The 21,332-nt window shown below is 39.1% G+C and overlaps 1 protein-coding gene across 1 annotated transcript in view; it reads right to left on the bottom strand.

Moving 5' to 3' along the window:
• Positions 1-8,049: 8,049 nt before the first annotated feature.
• The window catches only part of Wdr33 (WD repeat domain 33), a 56,359-nt gene continuing 43,076 nt past the window's right edge, over positions 8,050-21,332 (bottom strand). Inside the window, exons 4-7 of the mRNA XM_067791723.1 lie at positions 18,875-18,972; positions 12,188-12,314; positions 11,670-12,115; positions 8,050-11,592 (exon numbers count right to left, since the gene is read on the bottom strand). Coding sequence (XP_067647824.1) covers positions 10,412-11,592; positions 11,670-12,115; positions 12,188-12,314; positions 18,875-18,972 — 1,852 coding nt within the window. The 3' untranslated portion in view covers positions 8,050-10,411. The remainder of the gene's footprint in view (positions 11,593-11,669; positions 12,116-12,187; positions 12,315-18,874; positions 18,973-21,332) is intronic.

The following is a 21,332-nucleotide window of genomic DNA, read 5'->3' as shown; positions in this document are numbered from 1 at the left end:
CCTGCCATGGACGGTGCCACTTTCCTAGATGTTCTGGTCTCCGTGACGGCAACCCCTCGACAAGTTTTATTGCGCCATGTTGCCAGGCCGCATACCCAAATACACCGGGTACCCAAAATGCTTACCCAAGGACGTCCAGTCCCAGGGCGTCACCCGTCACTTACTCCCAGAGTGGCGACGTCTCCCCCTATGCACTTCAGAATTCTGCAGTTAAACTGTAATGGATTAACAGGGAAGATTACGGAGATAGTCGATTTCATGAAGCGGCACAACATCCGTATTGCTGCGATTCAAGAGAATAAACTCACAGGAATATTTGCACTGCAGACCTGTTCTGGGTATAATGTCCACAGAAAAGATCGCGAGAGCGGAAATGCATATATTGCAGGGACAGAGTCTTAGAACATCAAGGCTTATCTGTCCGGTTAGGCAATGCAAACCTAGAAATCATCAACATCCACATCCCCCTGCCACCTGTTGCCCCAGTGGATACCGCCCTAATATCAGCGCCTTACTCACTGGCAGCAATCGCATTATCTTAGGCGATTTGAATGCCCATCACGATCTATGGCATTCAAACTTGCGGGCGACCAGTAGGGGTGAGATGTTGGCGGATCAAATAGAAGAAACGACATTCTGCACAATAAACGGAGACGCCCCCACACGTATGGTAGGAAGCTGTCACAGTTCGCCGGATATTTCAAACATGAGCGCAGAACTCGTAAACTGCGTCAACTGGCAGCCGATGGTAACATTGGTATCTGACCACCTGCCTATACTTATTTCGCTCGAGCGTACCGCCGACTTCATCGTCACAGAAAAACGCACTTTCATAAACTTTAAAAAAGAAAGTGGGACGAATACAAATCCTTTACAGACAACCGCTTTGCTGCCCTCCCTATCCCGACTGATGCCAGCCAAGGGGAGCGTGCTTTCCGCAAGGTCATTGAATCCGCCTCGGCACATTTCATTCCCGCCGGTATTCCCGAAATTCGGCCCCACTTCCCGGCGGAGGCCGCAAATTTATCGAGAGAACGTGACCACATAAGACAGCTCGATCCCGGCTACCCCCAAATAAGGGAAATAAACCAACGCATCAGATTGCCTGTGGATGAACACAAGCGGGCGAAATGGGAGGAGCACCTAAGCGGTTGTAACCTCTCTGCCGGTGTAGGTAAACTTTGGTCCACCGTAAAGTCCCTATCGAATCCGTCTAGGTACAATGACAAAGTTTCCATCGCCTTTAGCGATAGTGCTGTCGGATGCGAAAAATGCGCGAGCGCTTTCTGCCGACAATATATAATGAATTTTACGGTCGACAATGATAGACGGAGGGCCAACAGACGCGCACATAAAATTATAAATTCAACGCGTAACCAATTACCATCCCCGCCAAAGAGGTTGAGGATGCCATCGGTCATGCTAAACCATCCAAAGCAGTGGGCCCAGACGGCATAGCCATGCCGATGCTTAAAAGCCAAGGGAAAGAGGGTTTCAAATATTTAGCACATGTCTTCAACCTGTCTCTTTCCACCTTTGACATACCTGAAAAATGGAAAATGACCAAGGTGGTCCCGCTACTAAAGCCTGGGAAACCAGCTAAGATAGGAAAGTCGTATCGCCCGATATCTCTTCTATCGCCAGTAGAAAAGACGCTTGAAGTCATTTCGCTCCCCTACTTCAAAGCAAATTTGCAGCTAGCCTGTCATCAGCATGGCTTCAGAAAACTCCATAACACTACCACCGCGCTAAATGCCATTAGCACCAAGATAAATTGTGGTCTAAATCAGAAGCCCCACCATAAAACGGTACTCGTAGCGCTAAACCTATCAAAAGCTTTTGATACGGTCAACCATGGCACGTTACTGCAAGACTTGGAAGGGTCTACCCTTCCCCATGTCTTAAAAGATGGGCCGCAAATTATCTGGGTGGTCGGCAGGCATCGGTGCAATTCAGAAACGAAATATCAAAGCCAAGAAGAATTAAACAAGGGGTGCCTCAGGGTGGTGTCCTATCCCCACTGTTGTTTAATTTCTACATATCTAAGCTACCTTCGCCACCAGAAGGAGTTACTATCGTTTCCTACGCCGATGACTGTACAATAATGGCCATTGGCCCAGGCCCACAGATCGATGAGCTTTGCAACAGAATAAACGGCTACCTCCCTGATCTCTCCAGTTTTTTCGCCTCGCGAAACCTGGGATTATCATCGACTAAATCCTCCGCGACCTTATTTACAACATGGACGTCCCAAATGTTGACCATTTTGAACATCCACGTCAATGGCACTACGCTACCGACTGTCCTACACCCCAAAATCTTGGGTGTGACGTTTGATCAGGATCTACATTTTGGTGAGCACGCAGCCGCAATTGTTCCGAAAATCCTCAAATCCCTTGCTGGCAGTACTTGTGGAAAAAACAAAGAAACGCTCATTACCACATACAAAGCAATTGACCAGCCGATTGCGTCCTACGCGTCCCCTATATGGTCGCCAAGCCTAAAAATTACCCACTGGAAGAGGTACAGGCCTGCCAAAATACTGCTCCCAGAATCGCCACGGGCTGTCTTCTTATGTCCCCAGAACACCATCTACATAATGAGGCGAGAATACTCCCCATCAGGGAGAGAAATGAGATGCTAACCAAACAGTTCCTGTTGAATACCCAGAAACCTGAGCATCCCAACAGACATCTGATTGATGAGCCAACACCTCCTAGGGGCTTAAGGAGTCATCTCCGTAAGCATTTTGAGGAAATACGGTACCTGAGAACTCAGCCGTATGAAGCAAAAAACACAAGCAGGTCCTTGGTGAACTCCACAAACAGGCGTCGGACCTTTATACCAAGAATTGCCCGGTGAATCCAGTACTCAAAGAACAGTATCCAAAACTTGCGAAAGAGGAACGCATACTCCCCAGGGAAACGCGAGTCACTCTAGCTCAACTTCGTTCTGGATACTGTAACAGGTTAAACTCTAACCTATCCAGAATCAACCCCGACATACAAAATGTATGCCCCGCTTGCAATGTGTCCCCACATGACAGCAGCCATCTCTTTAATTGTAATGTGGAACCAACGCCTCTAACACCCCTTTCATTATGGTCCACCCCTGTTGAAACAGCAAGTTTCCTTGGACTCCCGTTAGAGGATATTGATGACAATTTGTGATCGGTCGCAGCTGTTAGGTGGGGCGAAGCACTGCTACAACAACAACAGGGAGGGATGGCCTGAAGGTTTAATGTGGTCATATAAATCGTTCCCGAGATGGTCGGGCTAGCACCTTAATGGTGCTGTGTTACCGGATCTGTATCCGGCAAAGGACCATCACATCTATCACACTCCCCAAAGCCTTCGGGGAGTAACCTTAACGCTACAACAACAACAACAAGAATCATATCGACCATATCTTGTGTGATAGTGCACTAATGTCGAACGACGCGTATTGACCTCGGCAACAAAAATCCGAAGGTGGAAAAGAAAACATTTTCACTGCCAGGAGATATTTGCAGATGAAGTTGACAATTTTCATGTTGTTGTAGTAATTTTGTTATACACTGGAAAACAATTTTGTAGAAAGGGGTTTGCTAAGATTTTTGCCTTTCCTGAACATTTGTGACTTTTTGAGTTGATCGTTGTTTTGATTTAGGTGTGCGATATTTAACTTTTGCCATCTTTCAAACCAAAGTTCTCAGCTGGAGAACACCTTTCTGACTCCACACTAGGGGCGTTCTAAAAGTTGCGCATTTTGTTTTTGGAGATCGCATTTTTGGGTGTTCTGAGCCTCTCTCCTCCAACTACTGTGAACGAACGTTCTGCCGTAATAAAAGTTTATGCGCTTAACAAGCAGCACATGCGGCCGACGTCAATAAGGACTGATTGCATTAGACACTAAAATTCAGCGTAGGCAGTAATGGGATCTTCAGACCTACAAAGAGTATAGTCATCTGTGGTGTCAAATAGCATGAAAAAATAAACCAAATGGTTATCTCATGATCAAATAACACGAAACCGATCTGATCACATCGTGGTCGACGGATGGCATAGCACCAGTGTCCAGGAGGTGCGTACTCCACGCGAAAGAAGCAGACAACTGACGATTACTCCACTCCGATCTCACACCTGCTCACTGAGAGCAGTCTTCGAGTTGACGGTGTAGCGATGCGACGTATCTCACACAGTTCTAAAAACAACAGGTTCGATGAGGAATATCGCTGTATACTGGTGAAGTAACAGCGTTACAGTACAGGAAAACAGCAACCTTTCCTATAACAAATGAACGTGATGCTGCAGGATCTCGAGACGCTGGGTAATAGGAATAATGCCCAAAAATTATACCAGAAAGTACAACGATGACGAAAAAATTCTCGACCGGCGTACATAGTGCTCATTAGTTGTGGAGGGAATTAATACTCAGTGTCACCGCCCTATGCAGAAGAAATGCGACTCCGCAAACCGAAAAAAATCGTGATCAATCTGCTTTATATCGCGTATAAGGTTCTATCCCTACAAAGCTAAGGATTTGTAAAATGGCGATGAGCTGCACTACCAGCTCGGTAAGGGCTGTTGTTGTTGTTGTTGTAGCAGTAAGGGCTATTTTTCAACAGTAGATTTTTTCGACGATGGTCAATCAAAATTCTAAACTATTGCTGGTTGAACATCGAAAAATAGACACATGTATAAAGGTATTGTAAAACTATCCGAGTCAATCGAAACCAGACTTTAAAAAGGCGACTCCATATTTTGCGATTTGTTTAATATGGTACTGGAGAAGATGACACCTGGTCCGAATATGTGACTCGGAATAATGGACATTGTCGGATAGATTTGAAATATGTCGGGATAAAAGTTATCCGGAAGATTTATGGTCCCCCCAGTGTTGTCAACAACAACATGAGCTGCATTCTCGCTGTCGCGGAACCAACTGGTAGATCATATCCCTAGTTTGTGCATGTGGATTTTTAGTCTTCAGTGAACTATGAGTATGCCTGTTAAAATACTAAGGCTTCTGTGTTGTATCATTCTATTAGTGCCTTTGACTGCCGCAGCCGGTGTTGTTCCCTGATGTATGCCACCTCCTGCTCAAGCTATTTCCTTATTGTGTGCGATCCAACTCGAGCAACAACTTTATTGACACCGTTGGGTATTTGCGCATGACTGTTGAAATGCAGACACACGCCAAACGCTGTAGCTTGGTTAGCGGTATCATAACAGAATTGATCTCGATGTCATCGCAAATGCTACAGACTTTGATGAGTCTTACTATCATTGTGTACATCCATCTCGGGATGTTGGGGCTGCGTTCGCAATTTTTTTCCTGCATTTCGTCTGCACACCATTATTCCTCTTGTAGCCTTTGATAAGGTGTTGTCGACGTGCTTCCTGGATTGATTCAGCCGTACCTCTGGGAACCTTTATTTTTACAATCTCAATGCCCTTTGCAAAAGGGTGCTCTAAAATCTGCCTCATGTAAACATTACTACATCGTCCGCGCACCCCTGATATCGAATGCCAGTCTCTTAGAGCCTCTGTAACAGTTCATCTACTACCAGGCTCCACAACAGGCATGACAAGACGCCAATTGCGATCTCAATCCCAATTGAAGTTTAGCCAATCCTTGTCCTTATCCACATTCGGATTGACCGAACCATCGCAGGAAGCCCATCCAACCTTGAATCGCTCGATTTTGCTGCCTTCCGCAGGTCCCCTTTTCCTTTGCTCCAAATGACCCTATTTACTTACTCTAGCGTCATCCTCCCCCTCTTATTCGATCGGAGAGATCAATAAAGGTTGCGTCATGGATGCTGCTTTGCTTGGGGTTTTCCATTTTTGAAAATCTTAACTTTTTTGTTTGTCCTCAAGTTGTTAAAAAAAGCAAATTACCCGAAAAAGGTGCCGATTGAAAAAAATAATACATTGCGATTGGCTGAAAGAATAAGCGAAATCAGTGATGCAAAATCCTTTAGTAGGTTCTAGGGGCATAAACACTCCTTTGAAATGATTCTTACCTCATATTTAAGTTGAGGATATATGTAAGTATGAGAAGGGTTTGAAAAATCACTTGGGCTTACATTCAAACATCTGTTGTTTATTTGCGAAACTATAAAATAGCGTCTGAAATGTAAATTTTGATTTTCACACTTCAACACCCAAGTCTCCCGCTTTGACATTTCATAAAGTTGGCAGCCCTATGCAAAACTAGTCCCTTAGATTGAATGACATTGATTATAGCCTATCAACCAAGTTTAAATATCACCTACACGTTACGGCTCCTTTAACAAATGTGAATACGTAGGCACATATATTTACCAGGTGAGGGTTTGTCCTCCGCAAGAACACTCATAGTGGTGACGCGAAAGCTTTCCCAAGACAGTCGAACCAATGACCATGTGTGCTACTACCCTAACGTAGTGAACAGTCGAACTAGTCTGAAAACTGAAGCTACGCGGTCGGTCATCCATAATGAGCTCTTATATCATAACGTCCGAAAACAGCAGTTTACATCTTTCAACTTAAAATCGGTCGACTTTCATCCTAAAATATCGTTTTGATTTAACGAAGACTATTGAAATCAATGTTTTGAACACAATCGTCTGCAAACTTTGGTCTACATTTTAAAAATTGTATCCAGGGTCCTTGTAAAATTTTAATTATGTAGATGCGCTGAGGATTATGCGATTTTTACCAACGAGTTACGCAAATGACATCCACTTAGATGTGGAGGAAGAGAAAAAACAAGACTGACACTGGAAGGTCATCGAATACAGCAAAGAATAAAAAAAAGCTGTCAATTTTAAGGACCATGTGGACTATATTAGTTGTGCTTACGCCACGGCGATCAATGAAAATAAATAAAAAAAATATTTCAGTAAATTAATATGTTTTAAGAGGAAAAATTGTAAAATACAATTAATGTAAGTGTTTAGTAGAAAATGCTATATACTTCGTCGATGTTTATAAATTATTTTATGTTTTTTGTCCAATAAACAGACTTCCTGAGGAAGGTGCAAAATAGCACCGAAACATGTAGAAGAAAAAAAAACCTTGTTTTTTGCTTGAATACCAACGGCCTAAAAGCTCCATAAGACACAAAACATCCACTTAGACTGCTTCCTTGGCGGCATCCTTGGCCGAATAGTCACTCTCAAACGCTTCAAGAAGTTTCTCTGGTGTAGCTCGGCAGCATAGCGCGACAAAAACATCCGTTACAAAGCCTTAGGAGCTACACCTAGAGCATCTAGGAAAGTGACGTCGACGAAGGTACATATGAGTTCGAAGTCGCAGTCCTATAGCTTCTGTGCTGGCATATGGGTGAGCGTCAGGAGGCGTGGTAGCGACTGATGGTCGGGATTGCTACTGTTCGCACATCGGGAATTCTAATCATCGGGATTTGTAGCTCGAAAAAACTGGATGCACCCTGTGCCACGAGAATCATGCGTATTAATAGACCATTAATAGCAACCCTTAAGTCGCCTTTGTGCGTGACCGCCAAAGAGCCACAAATGATTTAGAGAAATTGTGTTCGCGACGATTATTAGGAGTTAACCCCAGGTAAAACTACGCTTTGCAAGAGATATACAGACAAAAGTGTGACCATTTTATGTATCTCTATTTCTTTTCAGCAGACGCAGCAGTACCAATTCCAAAGACCGGGATTAGGTTCGAAGCATCTCTGGAGTAAGTGAATGAGAGACAATCCCTCCGCAAGGAGCTACTCCTGAAAATTGTTGAACGATCTGCGAGATTTTGAGGCAAAAACGTTGATTTCCTTAAATACATACAAACAACACCTTTCCTAAATATTATTTTTTCAAATAGAAAAATCAAGCTTTTTAAAGTAAGAACACCGCCGTACGCCGGCGCACCGCCCACGCCGCCGGTATATATAAGAGCCTACGCCGCCTACGCCGCCGCCGCCGATAAAGTGATCGGCGTAAGCCTCTAGTTTAGAGAATACGCACAGGTTATCAGCCCAGATAACTTTTGTTAGTTAGCCCTTACCCAACATTGGCATTCAATTTGCATTTTCCACCAGTTAAAATAAACAAAATTTACAAATCAAATCGTTGGTTCCTTTCTTTTCTTATTCATACATACATACATACATATCTATTTATACACATGTTTGTTTGCATGATTCCTTAATTAAATAATAGCTAATAAAATGAAAGGGAAAATAGGTAATATAATATTTTTAAAGAGCTCCAACATCAAAGTATGTTTAATTAATAATTTACAACAGTGATTGCTTCATTTTTTTTTTTTTTTCATGCAAAATTAATTAATCATGACTTTCCTTCAGACTCATTCTATTTTTACTAAAAAGCGTACATACAAATATACCTTAAACATGTTAAATTAAATTATTTGCGTTCTTTTTTTAACACGCCTATATTTTTCAATATGTGCGCATTTCGGAGACCCCAAAATTAGTTTTTTAGACTCTAATAAGACTCGCATAGTACTATAATCGTGGCAGATTACATGACTTTTATTGAGTTCGTTTACTGCGCACATTCATAAGTCTCTCGTGAGCATTCTAATCCCGATTCATTCAACAAATAGAAGTCAGACAAAATATTAGAATGAGAGTCATAGGAGCAAACCCACGACTCATATTTTTGCTACTATGTATGAATTTATGCGCATAAAGCACAGCCAACACAAGAAAAGAAATGCATAGATTTATTTCAAACGTCTAAATGATTTTATTTAGAGCATTAACTCCGAGCCCTAAGGTGTATGTATGACTCATTTATGACTCTAAATGTTTGTGCTCGGTTACGCTTATTTAACATATTTATGCGTACATATGAGCGGTCGGCGGTAAAATTGGGATTTATATTAAGAGTGGATTGATTGTGCGCATATCAACTAATATAGAGCTAAGTGCCACATTTGTCCAGGCGTAATGGATTAGCGGACTTGGACCAATCTGTTTTGTGAACTTTTTGGCATGATTTCCGAAATGCTTTAGGATTACTTTAAGGATCACTGCTGGGTTATATTCGGTATCATTTGGATACTATTCAGGACCAATTTGGCACAATTTCAGGATCACTTCGTAATTATTTTAGACATAACTTTCGGACAACTTCAGAGTTAGATGATGATTTTATGATGTGTTAATCTTTAATGATTTGGTATGTCCTCTTCTTAAAGAGAAAAAAGATGAGTCCTGTGAATCGATGCGTCATTTTTTGAATGGGAGAAAACAATGTTCCGTTTTTACTGACTTTTTTATAACACTTTTACGGATATGTTTATAAGTTTCGCTTTTATTCACTCCTCATATAAATGCCCTTTTGACCGCCAACTGTTCATATATGAAAGTAAAAAATCACGCATGAAGTTAAAGAAAAATTTACTAAAATTAATGCTTTGTATGTATATTTGCAGTTTTAGTAGCATGTTCTTTTCATTTAAACTGTCACAGACTCATAAAGTAAATTATATATTATTACTTACAATATGGGCTTATGTAACACCATAGAACCATAAAGGATTCAAGACCTCGTTTTCCATATTATCTGAAGTGAGTGTGAAATTTACCATACGTTAAATAAATTTGACTCAGTTTTCTCCATCTTAAAGGGCCAATTCAACTTCCCCTGACCCTAATGCCATAGTCGTAACCATACCCATATCCATAACCATCTCAAATGTGATCGATTAATGGTGCCTTAATCTAAAAATCGTGAAAATTTCATAAAAATGAAGAAAACGCAAAAAATTACAAACATATTCCACAAAAAATAAGTATCTTAGTCATAATCTACAAAAAGTTATTAAATTCACCAACTCAAATATTTTTAGGTTTGGATATCGCGAGAAACCAAAAACCAATTGGTCGGCTATGGTATGGTTATGGCGTTAGCGTTATGATATGGCACCATTAATCGATTACATTGATTTCCATAAGGTTGGTTCAGCTGTTTTATCTGGTTATGGTTTTATGGTTATAAGTCACCATTAATTGGCCCTTAAATTAACGCTTACCAGCAATTTATTTGACAGATAACCGAACGGTGTGTGTGTAAAAATTAAATGAGCGCAGCTTTTCTTGCAACGCGGTTAATTTTCTACACGTGTTCAGTTAGCATTCCATGTTTTCCGATGCCTCCTCTTTAGCAACAGCAAAAAACATAGAAGCATAAAGAGAAAAAAGGAAATTTGTATATGCTTTCACACAGCGAGTAGGAAATATACCATTACACCATAGCTATTAAATGAGATAAATCTGAACTGCCTTCTCAATGTGTAACAACATGAACAAGAGCACATTTCTTCATCCTTATGATTTTAAGCGCTTTAGCAACAGTAACTTAATTCACCAGTGTGGTGAAAAATGTTTATTAAACTAATTTAGGCCTTTTCTTATTATTTAAACTTTCTTCATTTTTTTTCTATAACTAAAATCGTCGGTTATTGTTGCGCCCACCACGGTTACGACCACCTCCACCGCGACGATGGCCGCGGCGCTGATTTTTGTTTTTGCTATTGCTATTGTTGTTTTTGTTACTATTACTATTGTTGTCCATATTGTTGTTATTTTTAATATTTGTATGCATGTTATCGTCCGAAATTGAGCCGCCACCACCACCACCGCCATAGTTCATACTATCATCAAAGTTTGAACCATTGAAAGGCCCATTGTTGCCCTTATAATTGCCGTTTGGCATTAATGGTGGTATCACCTTTTGACCGCCATTCGTGCCACCTACCATGCTTGGTCCACTCCATGGATTTGGTTGTTGCTGCTGCTGCTGTTGTGATTGTTGGAAAGGTGAACCTGTTGCCCACGGACTTGGACGAGTTTGCTGTTGTTGCATTGGGGATTGTTGTTGTTGCTGTTGAAACTGAGATTCCCGGAAGTTTTGTTGTTGCTGGGGCTGAGGTGAACCGCGTTCATCATCCACATATTCCGAGTTTTGTTGTGCCAGTTGCGCTTTCAATTGCAACAAACATGGGAAAAAGGGTTTTTTAAGACTCAGCAATTCGCGCACACATACCAGCTGCGCACTGTGTTGACGCCCCTCAAAGCGTGAACGTTTTGTTGGTGGGGAGGTCTCCCGTCCCACCAAAGTAGGCGATATTGAACGCGAACGATCATGTGTCTGTACAACATCGCGCAACTCATCCAATTTGCCAGCATCAATATATTTATTTAAATAATCGGGTCCCTGTCTTATGGCAACCATTACGCGAGAATCGGGATGTACGCGTATAAAACGATTGTAAACGAGTAGTCCTACTATGGCTTGCGGATCCATAGTAGTGAGCACACCACTCGCCAACATTCCCTCTATTGTACTTTCGCTAATTTGTTGAAGCGACAAGCCGCTAGTATCCTTTGGCTCGCGCATAGCCAACTCATCATAAAAGCTACTATCATCGGGACGTCGCACACCGGCCCATTGTGCTTGGAAGTTGCGTGGTATAGGTTTGCTATATGGTACTTTCTTTTCACGATCTTTATCGCCTGCTCTGGATGGATCCAAATCTAAGCCGGGTATAAAGCCCTTGTCGGCAGTGAGACTTTCGGTGAATTCAACTTTATCCTCAGGACCCATGCCAGGAATTACAGCGTCATCTGAAAAGAAATAAACAATATACATACATAAATATCATGCATTCTTCAGAAAATCTTCCAAGTTTTGCACTACTCACCATATTCACAATCATCCAGCGCTGCCAAACTAGCAGGCAGCGTATTCAAATTATATTTGTCACGCATCAGATCACCGGGTCTGTTACGTGTCCAAAATTTAATGGTATGATCGTTGGAGCCTGAGCATAGTATATGCCCCAAAGGATGCCAGGCCAATGTCCAAACAATGCTATCATGCGCGGTCTCTACACCGCCAATTTCTTTGTCAGTACCTACATTCCAAAAGAGTATCGAACCATCTGAACCACCCGAACAGAAGAGTCCCTCGTGTATGGGATGCCAAGATACAGAGCTAGCTTCCTTCTTGTGACCCCGAAAGACTTGCATCTCTTCACGCAAATTGCGCAAATCGAATAATTTGAGCAAATGGTCACGCGATGCGGTAACAAGCCAATTGCCATTGTCGTTCCATTTTAAATCCATCACAGTCGATTTGTGTGCGTGCCTATAAACGGATGAAATTTGTTGAAAATGTATGTACATATGCGTGTATTTGTTGTTTAGTGATCCGACTTACAGTGTAGCCAAAGCACTACCGCTCTTTGGATCCCATAATTTTATGGGTTGCTGATTATCTTTACTGCCCGACACAATTAGACCTTTTTGTGGATGCCAATGCACACATTTGACATCTGCACCATGACCTGAAAGAATATACAGAATGTTATTTGACCGTGCCTATTGGATGATTTGCAGCCAAGGGCATATAAGGCACTATATAGACGGAGTCTTCCCAATACTGGCAGTCTTACCATAGCAAGGAGCGCTGCTGTGGCGGATTAGACCGTTAAGCGCACCTGGTCGTACCTTAAAGAGGAAATTAAGCACTTTCAAAAAAAAGACGAGGGATTCGAATACGGATAGCGAGGAAGGCTTGCAGTTCGGGGAGGCAACGGTTTGACACGGGGGCCAGAGAACTAGAGTTGAGACGCGTTGAGACGGCGAATGAAAGATAGTTCTTTCACATTACCAGTAGTATTATATTCGCGTGGTACTAAGGAGGAAGGAGCTCCGAACATGGATTTAAGGAGTTGTGTACCTCAATCCTTTTAAGAGGTTGCCAGTTCAATGAGTAGCTTCTTCAACTAAATTGTCAACCCCATCTGCCTGCGGCGAATCCTGTTTACTTAGCAGGCGAGGTTCTGGCGACCCAAGGGGTTTGGATAACCTAAACTAACCTTACGTGCTCACATCAAATCTTTCCCATGATGGTCAGGTTAGTACTTTAATGGTGCTATTTTCTGGGACGTACCGGATCAAAATCCAGCAAAGGACCATCAACCAAAACCTTCGGGCAGTCTCCTTATCACATCAAGAAAAATAAGAAGTCCCGCACAGGTACAGAAAGAAGGCAGCGATCGCCTATAGACAACAAACCTGCTTTTAGGATGCGAAAGGGAAAAGGCAAACGGACCAATGCTAACACCGCCACGCGATCTACCTGGAATAGCAGGGCTATAGATCTGCAAAGCAGAGCGAAGAGGGAAGCTGCAAGACAGAAAGAGGAGGGGAATAATGCAGTATAAAAAAAGACGAAGTGGTTGATAAGCTTAATGGAGGTAACGACAAGATTCCAGCTTACCCGTACGACTCCGGTTGTCCCCAAAAAGACGAAGTGACTGTGCGACTAATAGATTGCAGTGAACTTCCTGGTCAAATGTCTACCGAAGGATGGAGTTCAGAAGAAAAGGAGCTGATTAATACCACGATCAAAATATTTGAGATGATGAATTCGGAGGACGTGCTAAACAAGCAAAGCAATGATGTTAAAAATCTTACAGATAAACCTACAAAACAATGAGGTGGTGTCGATCCTGATTCTAGAGGGCACTGATCCATGGCTCTCATCTGGATGAAATGTTACTTCTGAGGATCTATAAACGTGTAGTCAATAGTTTTATTCAAAATATTCTGTGCGCACATCGAATGCCCCAACTTTAAAACTAGTTTAGGTTAAGGAATGCTCTATCTAGGGGAGATTGAGTCCAGGGACCGATAAAGAAAGCGATCAGGCGTTAATACAACAACAACAACATCAGGCCATAGTAGAAGTGAAAAACTTTTCGACATAGAACATTCCTCATAGGGAGATGATGTGGAAGAGCGTGATACAGAATATACATTCCAAATATGGAGCAAACAGTTCTGGGAATTTTTGAAGAACGGTATTTGTCTACTTAAACCCCTAGATATAAATATGAAAATGTTCTGAAATGACGCTTTCGAAAAAATGTTTTGAGATAGGCCGTTTTCGAACTGACAGCCGGGTTATATGTAGTCCCCTCAGTCAATATGTCGAAAGGCTTGCCAAGCATACAAAACCGTGCATATCTAGAATTTCGAATACACCGTCAAAATCTGGAGTTAGGGTAAAAAAGGGGCCTATATCGGGCAACATTTACAAGTGTAAAAAAGTAGAAACCCTAGAAATATTTCAGAAATGTAAACTTTTAAAAATAAAATTTAAAACTTCTTACGTTTGCTGTGGCTTCTACATAAATTGGTTTTTCTATGAGCAAGGTCTTCATGTCATTGAAAAGGAAACGTTGTTCCGCTTTTTCGAATTTTTACTTACAGAAGAGTTTTGATAAAGAAACCGCAGTATATTCTGTCTTTAGATTGTAAGAAATCCATGGTCGCAAACCGATTTTGTTCATATATAATAGAGCAAAGAGGGGTCTTGCTGTAAAAAGGACAAGACGAAGTACTTGTCATCCAAGAAAGAATCAGCGCCTTCGTGCTTTGGCAGTAACTGTTGACGGATATAAATTCGAGAATGAGAAGGATCTCGTTTATTTGTGAACCAGCATTATCAGCAAAACACAAAGCGAGCTTTATGCAAATATGACGATAGTACAGCGAATAAAAACCCAAAGGCTTCGCTGGCTAGGTCATGTGAATGGACGAAGACGCTCCGACCAAGAAAGTATTTTAGTCCACACCACAGTTTGGAAGCAGAGGAAGGGGGAGACCTCCACTGAGTTGCGAGAGGCAGGTAGAGGAAAACTTGACCTCCCCTGGTGCTCCCAATTGGCATCAGTTATCACGATACAGGGCTAGCTGGCGTTACTTGTTACGAAACGACCAAAATCACTTAGGCGTCTAAGCACCAATTAATGTTGATGGTGTATAATAGAATTAACGGCTTCTAAAACTTTTTTCCTCTAAAGGGCCATAAAAACTTCCTTAACCCTAACGCCATAGTCATAACCATATTTTTACTTATCCATATCAAATTTGCATCAGTTATTGGTGCCTTAACCTAAAAATTGTGAAAATTTCATAAAAAAAGAAAACGCAAAAAATTACAAACATATACCACAAAAAATAAGTCTCTTAGTCAAAACGTATCCAAAACAATAAATAAAAGCTACAAAAAGTTAATAAATTCTCCAACACAAATATTTTTAGGTTATGGATATGGCGAAAAACCAAAAACTAATTGGTTGGCTATGATATGGTTATAGCTTTAGCGTTATGGTATGGCACCATTAATCATTACATTGATTTCCATTAGGTTGGTTCGATCAGCTGTTTTATCTGGTTATGGATAAGTCACCATTAATTGGCCCTTAATGTGGGCTGCGCCACGCTCCTTTTAAAAAATTATAAATTTAATAAATATATTTATATTTTTCCTCATAAGGTCAATATCTTAATTGTTGCTCAAGTTATTATGTTAACGGACAGACATGGCTCAATCAAAATTTTTTTTGCTGACCATTTTGACATAAGCTAGCCTATATATATTTTGAAGTTGTAACACCAAGTACATGCTAGGTATATTGACACAACTGTTATTAGCAGTGTTGCCAGAACCTTTTCAGAAACAAGGCTAGATTGACAAAAATAAAAAGTTAAGAAAGACTAAATACAAATTTTTAAGGCTAAGAAAAAAAGTTAAAAGTTCAAGGCAACTTTCTTTGCGTTTTATAAATTTTTTTCATAAAAGACATAACAGAATAAAAAATAATTAATTTTTACTACAATGTCATAAAAAAGAAAAAAAATAGCTAGCATCTGTATTTTAATTTAAAAGGGATACTTTATAAATAAAACTCCACTGTAGTCTATCAGATTTCGTAATATGTTTGAGGTAAATGGTTTTTTATTTGCAAAATAATAACGCCGATAAAACTATTTTAAATAAGGAAATTACTTTTTGTCCTTTAAAGAACCCATGAAAGAGGTAAACTCTGCATTCCATACTGTCTGTGAACCTCTTTTTCAATTTTTGGTATACATATGTTTTACACCGACTCCAAACGATGTCTGGCAAATAAATTTTTAGAGGGAATATTTTCATGACACTTTCTGGACTGGCCGAACCACTGCCAATGCGTGACCCCCGGTTAAATAAAGTTTTGAAATAGGTTATTATGGAATTTAAAGTCAGATGGTGCATTATAAGTCCAAGCAATTTTTTTTTATATATAATATTTATATATAAGCCTTATATAAAATGACCTAATACAGCAAGTAATTTCTTTTAATAAAGCTCTCTTGTCTACATGTGGACTTAGAAAACCAATTAAATGTTTCTAAAATCAAAAATTCAATTTGGCTTGGAAGCGGTTTCGAAGTACATGAATAGTCATAGAATCGAGTGGCAAACACACGGAACGAAAATTATATTAGGTTGATATTGCCTTAATAAAGTTACTACGCCTCCATATCTTCCTACCATAATGCCCCTCAAATGTTTTAAATCTAGCCCAAATACAGTCAATGTTCTTAAAATTTAATCTAAATTAAACTGTTTATCTAGATTTTCTAAAATTTTGAAAAAAGGCGAAAAGAGCTAAAAAATTTCTATAAAAAGCTTAAAGCTAAATCGCAACTTTTCAAGCTAAGGGGAGAAAACAAGCTAAATATAGCTTGAAAAAAGCTAAAATGGCAACACTGGTCATTAGTGGTTATGCTCATTTGATTCATTATTAGGCACACACTATACAACACACGCTATTTCAATAGGATAGAAAGGTAATATGGTTTATTTATAATGTTGACATATATGCAGAAGATATTACACTTGTCTTATCCACAATGGTTTGCGATTGCATGTAGCTATAATTTAGATTGAAACATGTGTGAATATTGGAAAACTATAACTAGAATTTATCGCCTCCATTTTTGTTTTATTTTGCATGTGTCCCGTATTTCTAAAAGATAAATCTGGTAACCCTAATGGAGATCGACCTAGTCTACATAGCATACAACTTTGGGATACGGGGTTAAGCCTTGGAAAAGAAGATGTTTTCGAAAGAAAAAACTGACTGAAATGGCCTTCGACACTAAGTACATTCTTTTCAAAATACCGGATCAATGAAGACTCCACAGGTTTCATTTATTTATTTATTTATTTTAAGAACCTTAAGGTCCATTTAAACTTGACGTATCCATATCCATATCAAACAGCTGATCGAACCAACCTTATTGAAATCAGTGTAATTGGTCAATGGCGCCATACCTTAACGCCCTAGCCATAACCATACCATAGCCAACCAATTGGTTTTTGGTTTTTCGCCATATCCATAACCTAATAAAATAATTAAAAAAAAAAATTATAGTTAAACGGTTTTATTGAAAGCAATACTTATATGAAGTAATAATAATACTAAAAGCTAGAAAATAATTAGGCATGTCCTAGGTACTACTCATCACACACACACATCCTCATCAATCTAGGGCGTTATTCAGTCAATAAAAAAAGCGATGGGCGCGTGAAATTTCTAAAAATGTGAGGCGTGGCATAACCTTATTAAGGTTCAGTTGGTCTTATATATGACTAACCATAGAATTGTCCCTCCTCGAACTTCAAAATATTTGTCACTTCTACCGGACTATATGTAATATTTGTTCCAAATATGAGCCAAATCGGACATCATAGGTCGCTTTCTATTAATGTATGTATTATGTGTTCCGAATATGGACCAAAACTGACCACAAATACGATTTTTTTTAATATCTCGATCCTTTCGCCACCTAGCGGTGATTTTTTTCACAGGCCGTTTTCTATTCATGAATGTATTAGGTGTTCCAAATATGATCCAAATCGGACCACAAATACGATTTTTTTTTATTATCTCGATCCTTGCGCCACCTTGCGGCGTTTTTTTTCATAGGTCGATTTCTATTCATGTATATTTTGTGTTCCAAATATGAGCCAAATCGGACCACAAATACGATTTTTTTGAATATATCGATCCTTGCGCCACCTAGCGGCGATTTTTTCATATGTATCTTTCTATTCTTGCATGTATTATGTGTTCCAAATATGAGCCAAATCGTACCACAAATACGATTTTTTTGAATATATCGATCCTTGCGACACCTAACGGCGAATTTTTCATAGGTCGCTTTCCATTCATGTATGTTTATTGTAGCAAATATGAGCCACGATTTTTTATATTATCTCGATCGTTTCGCCACCTAGCGGTGATTTTTTTCAAAGGCCGTTTTCTATTCATGAATGTATTATGTGTTCCAAATATGATCCAAATCGGACCACAAATACGATTTTTTTGAATATCTCGATCCTTGCGCCACCTTGCGGCGATTTTTTTTCATAGGTCGATTTCTATTCATGTATGTATTATGCGTTCCAAATATGAGCCAAATCGGACCACAAGTACGATTTTTTTTAATATATCGATCCTTGCGCCACCTAGCGGTGATTTTTTTCATATGTCTCTTTCTATTCTTGCATGTATTATGTATTCCAAATATGAGCCAAATCGGACCACAGGTACGATTTTTTGAAATATTTCGATCGGAGTTTTTTTCTCTTATTATTGCATTGTCATCGGGTTCTGAACTATATTCCAAGCTTCGAGCTGGTAGCTTATCGGGAAGTTACTTAAATTTCAATTACAAATTTCATGCCAGCCAGCCAGCCGGCCTGTCAAGTCAAGCTAAGCTAAATAAAACCGTTTAAAAATATTTGAGTTGGTGAATTTATTAGCTCTTTATATATTTTATTTATTGTTTTGGATACGTTTTGACTAAGAGACTTATTGTTTGTGATATATGTTCGTAATTTTTTAGGCTTTCTTCATTTTTATGAAAATTTTACGATTTTTGGGTTATGGATAAATAAAAATATGGTTATAGCTTTGGCGTTACGGCTATGTCAACTTTGTCAGGCCTTTTAGCCTTTTTTTTTTATTACGCAGAGAATATTAAATTTTAATATTATATTTACCTCTTAAAACGCGCTCCTCCTGACAGCGTAGAAAATCCCAAATACGAAGTGTGCCATCATCACTGCAGCTGACAAATTTGTTATCCGTTGGACTGAAGCTGGATATCGGATCAAACGTAGAATATGTAAAACAATAACGTCGTTGACAGATCAGTGGCGGCGATTGATTTATTATTTTTCACGGCGAATAAGAGTTGGTCGTACAAACATACATATGTAAATGTATTTATTGGCATTATATATTTTTATTTATTTCATATGTGACATTGCATTATAGTACACCGAGTCATGTAATAGTATAACATACAAAAAAATTGTCGAAAGAGAAGAATAAGTATTTATTTTCAAAACAATAATTTTATAACTACATAAAATAAGTTAATTGTTAAACACAGTGGCTAAATAAGAAATGTTTGTTATTGTGAAATTTGCAGGCTGTCACTATTTGTTATGCATTTATATACATTTTTTTATGTGTGAAAATATTTTTATTTTAATTTTTTATTTTTAGGATTTGACCGACTACCATCCCCATTTTAGTTATTTACTGTAGATGCTTTGATAGAATTAATTATTGAGCCACTGTAGATAAAGAAAAACGTATATTTTTTGCTGTAATGCAACCTTTGAAATTAGCAATTACAATAACAGTACAGCAAATTAAGTAACTGTAATAAAGATAGTAAGCTTGGAGCCTCCTTGTACGGAGGAAATATGCCCACCATTTTTTCGAGTCAAGTCTTTATTTTTAATTTAAATAAAAATGTAGGCGTAAAACTTCAAAGACAATGTAAGATCGAACAAATTTCCGTTAGGTGAACGTAGAATGACACATCGCCGAAGCCAGTTTGCCATGATACAATCACAAGAGGTTTGCTCGACTGACAAATTTTTTTGATAATTGCAGCAATTTTGCTACGAAATCGAATAGACATCCGTTAACTGTGTTGTTTCTTTACGATTTTTCGAAAAATATTAGTAGTAGAAATAGGAGGAAATCAGTTTACAAATACCCGATAAGTACTGAACTGCACAATTTCTTAGAACATTTTTTTAAATTTTATGATTAATTTGGTAGCTATGCCATGACCTATTAGTGTGACTGACCAGATGTTAAGTTAGGTTGAACTTAGCGGTCTATGAGGACCTCACAAAGACTGAATGAGTTCGTAGTGTTAACAGAAGTTTATTTAACGACCAAAATGAAAAACCCTATCAAAAACCAGGACCTACATATGTTATAAAATAACTCCATCCTCTTGCCAAATACTATAAGCTTTCTAGTACCTATGCCACTTGCTGCTTCTAGATCTTACAGCTGTATCACTCCTAATAGCTGGAGTCTTAGCCTGAGAAGCGCAGGGCATGAGCACAAAACGTGCTCGATCGTATCCACCTCCAACCCGCAATTCCTACAGCTGATATCACTGACCAAGCCTAATTTAAAGCTGAACATAGGTAATTTTAGGAAAAGTACGCACACCAAGGAATCGTGCACTTTCCTAAACCTATGAGCATACGAAACCTAAACCAATTTAAAATTCATTGTTCACTTCCATGAATACTTAAACGGAAGAGGGCTTTCCGAAATAAATAAAAAGATAAGTACTCCCTGTGTAGCACGACCGCACAGAAGCTTAACTCTTCTGTCAAAGTCAAGGCCGGAATATAAAATTCTAAGACAACAAGCCATTTTCTTTAATTTATTTTGTCAGTTCATTGCAGTTGCTGATCACCCCATGTCGATCCCATTTCAGGATTAGCATAAAAACGCCCTTCTTCAGAATTAGGTTGAAGATCGCCTTATCTCAGAATGCTTTTCATTAACTTCCTCTTATCTCAAAATGCATTGAACTTATGCTCAGATAGGGAGTTTTTGAAACATTTTGAGATAGTGTATTATTGAATAAAATTCTGACGTACGACATTCTTCAAACAAATTCTGAAATAATGACCGCACCAACATAACTTTTTATCAATTCGCGAAATATTTAATAGAAAATTAATTATTTCCCCCAAAACCTGTTGACATTTACAAATTTACTCTTTTACAAATAATCAGTACTAATATACTTCGAAAGGTACTTTTCTACTACAATTTTCGCTAAAGAGGATTGAATTATTTTCCTTTTTCCTTGCTTCGTAAAAGCAACCAGCCCAGATTTTCAATTTGGTAGTGTCAAAGCTCTGTTATCATTGGAGAACAAACGTCTAGTAATTGAATCATGCAGTTTGCCTACAAAACGAAGTTTTACAAAGGATGACAGGAAAACAGTTCACGATTAGCAATTTAAGCCTTAAAGTTAATTCATCAGTTTAAGCAATTTTTCAAACTTTTGTTTCATAAATACAAAAGCAGTCAATTTATTACTGTTTTTTAATTATATTGGGTTTCGGCGTTGTGCCATCTTCAGTGTTCAATTTCGTTCTGTCGTGCCCGTGGTATATAACAAGTTTT

The sequence above is a fragment of the Eurosta solidaginis genome, chromosome 1 (assembly GCF_040869045.1).
Source record: "Eurosta solidaginis isolate ZX-2024a chromosome 1, ASM4086904v1, whole genome shotgun sequence".
Lineage (NCBI taxonomy): Eukaryota > Metazoa > Arthropoda > Insecta > Diptera > Tephritidae > Eurosta > Eurosta solidaginis.
The sequence above is the reverse complement of the archived record's forward strand: the minus strand, read 5'-3'. Positions and strand labels throughout refer to the sequence as shown.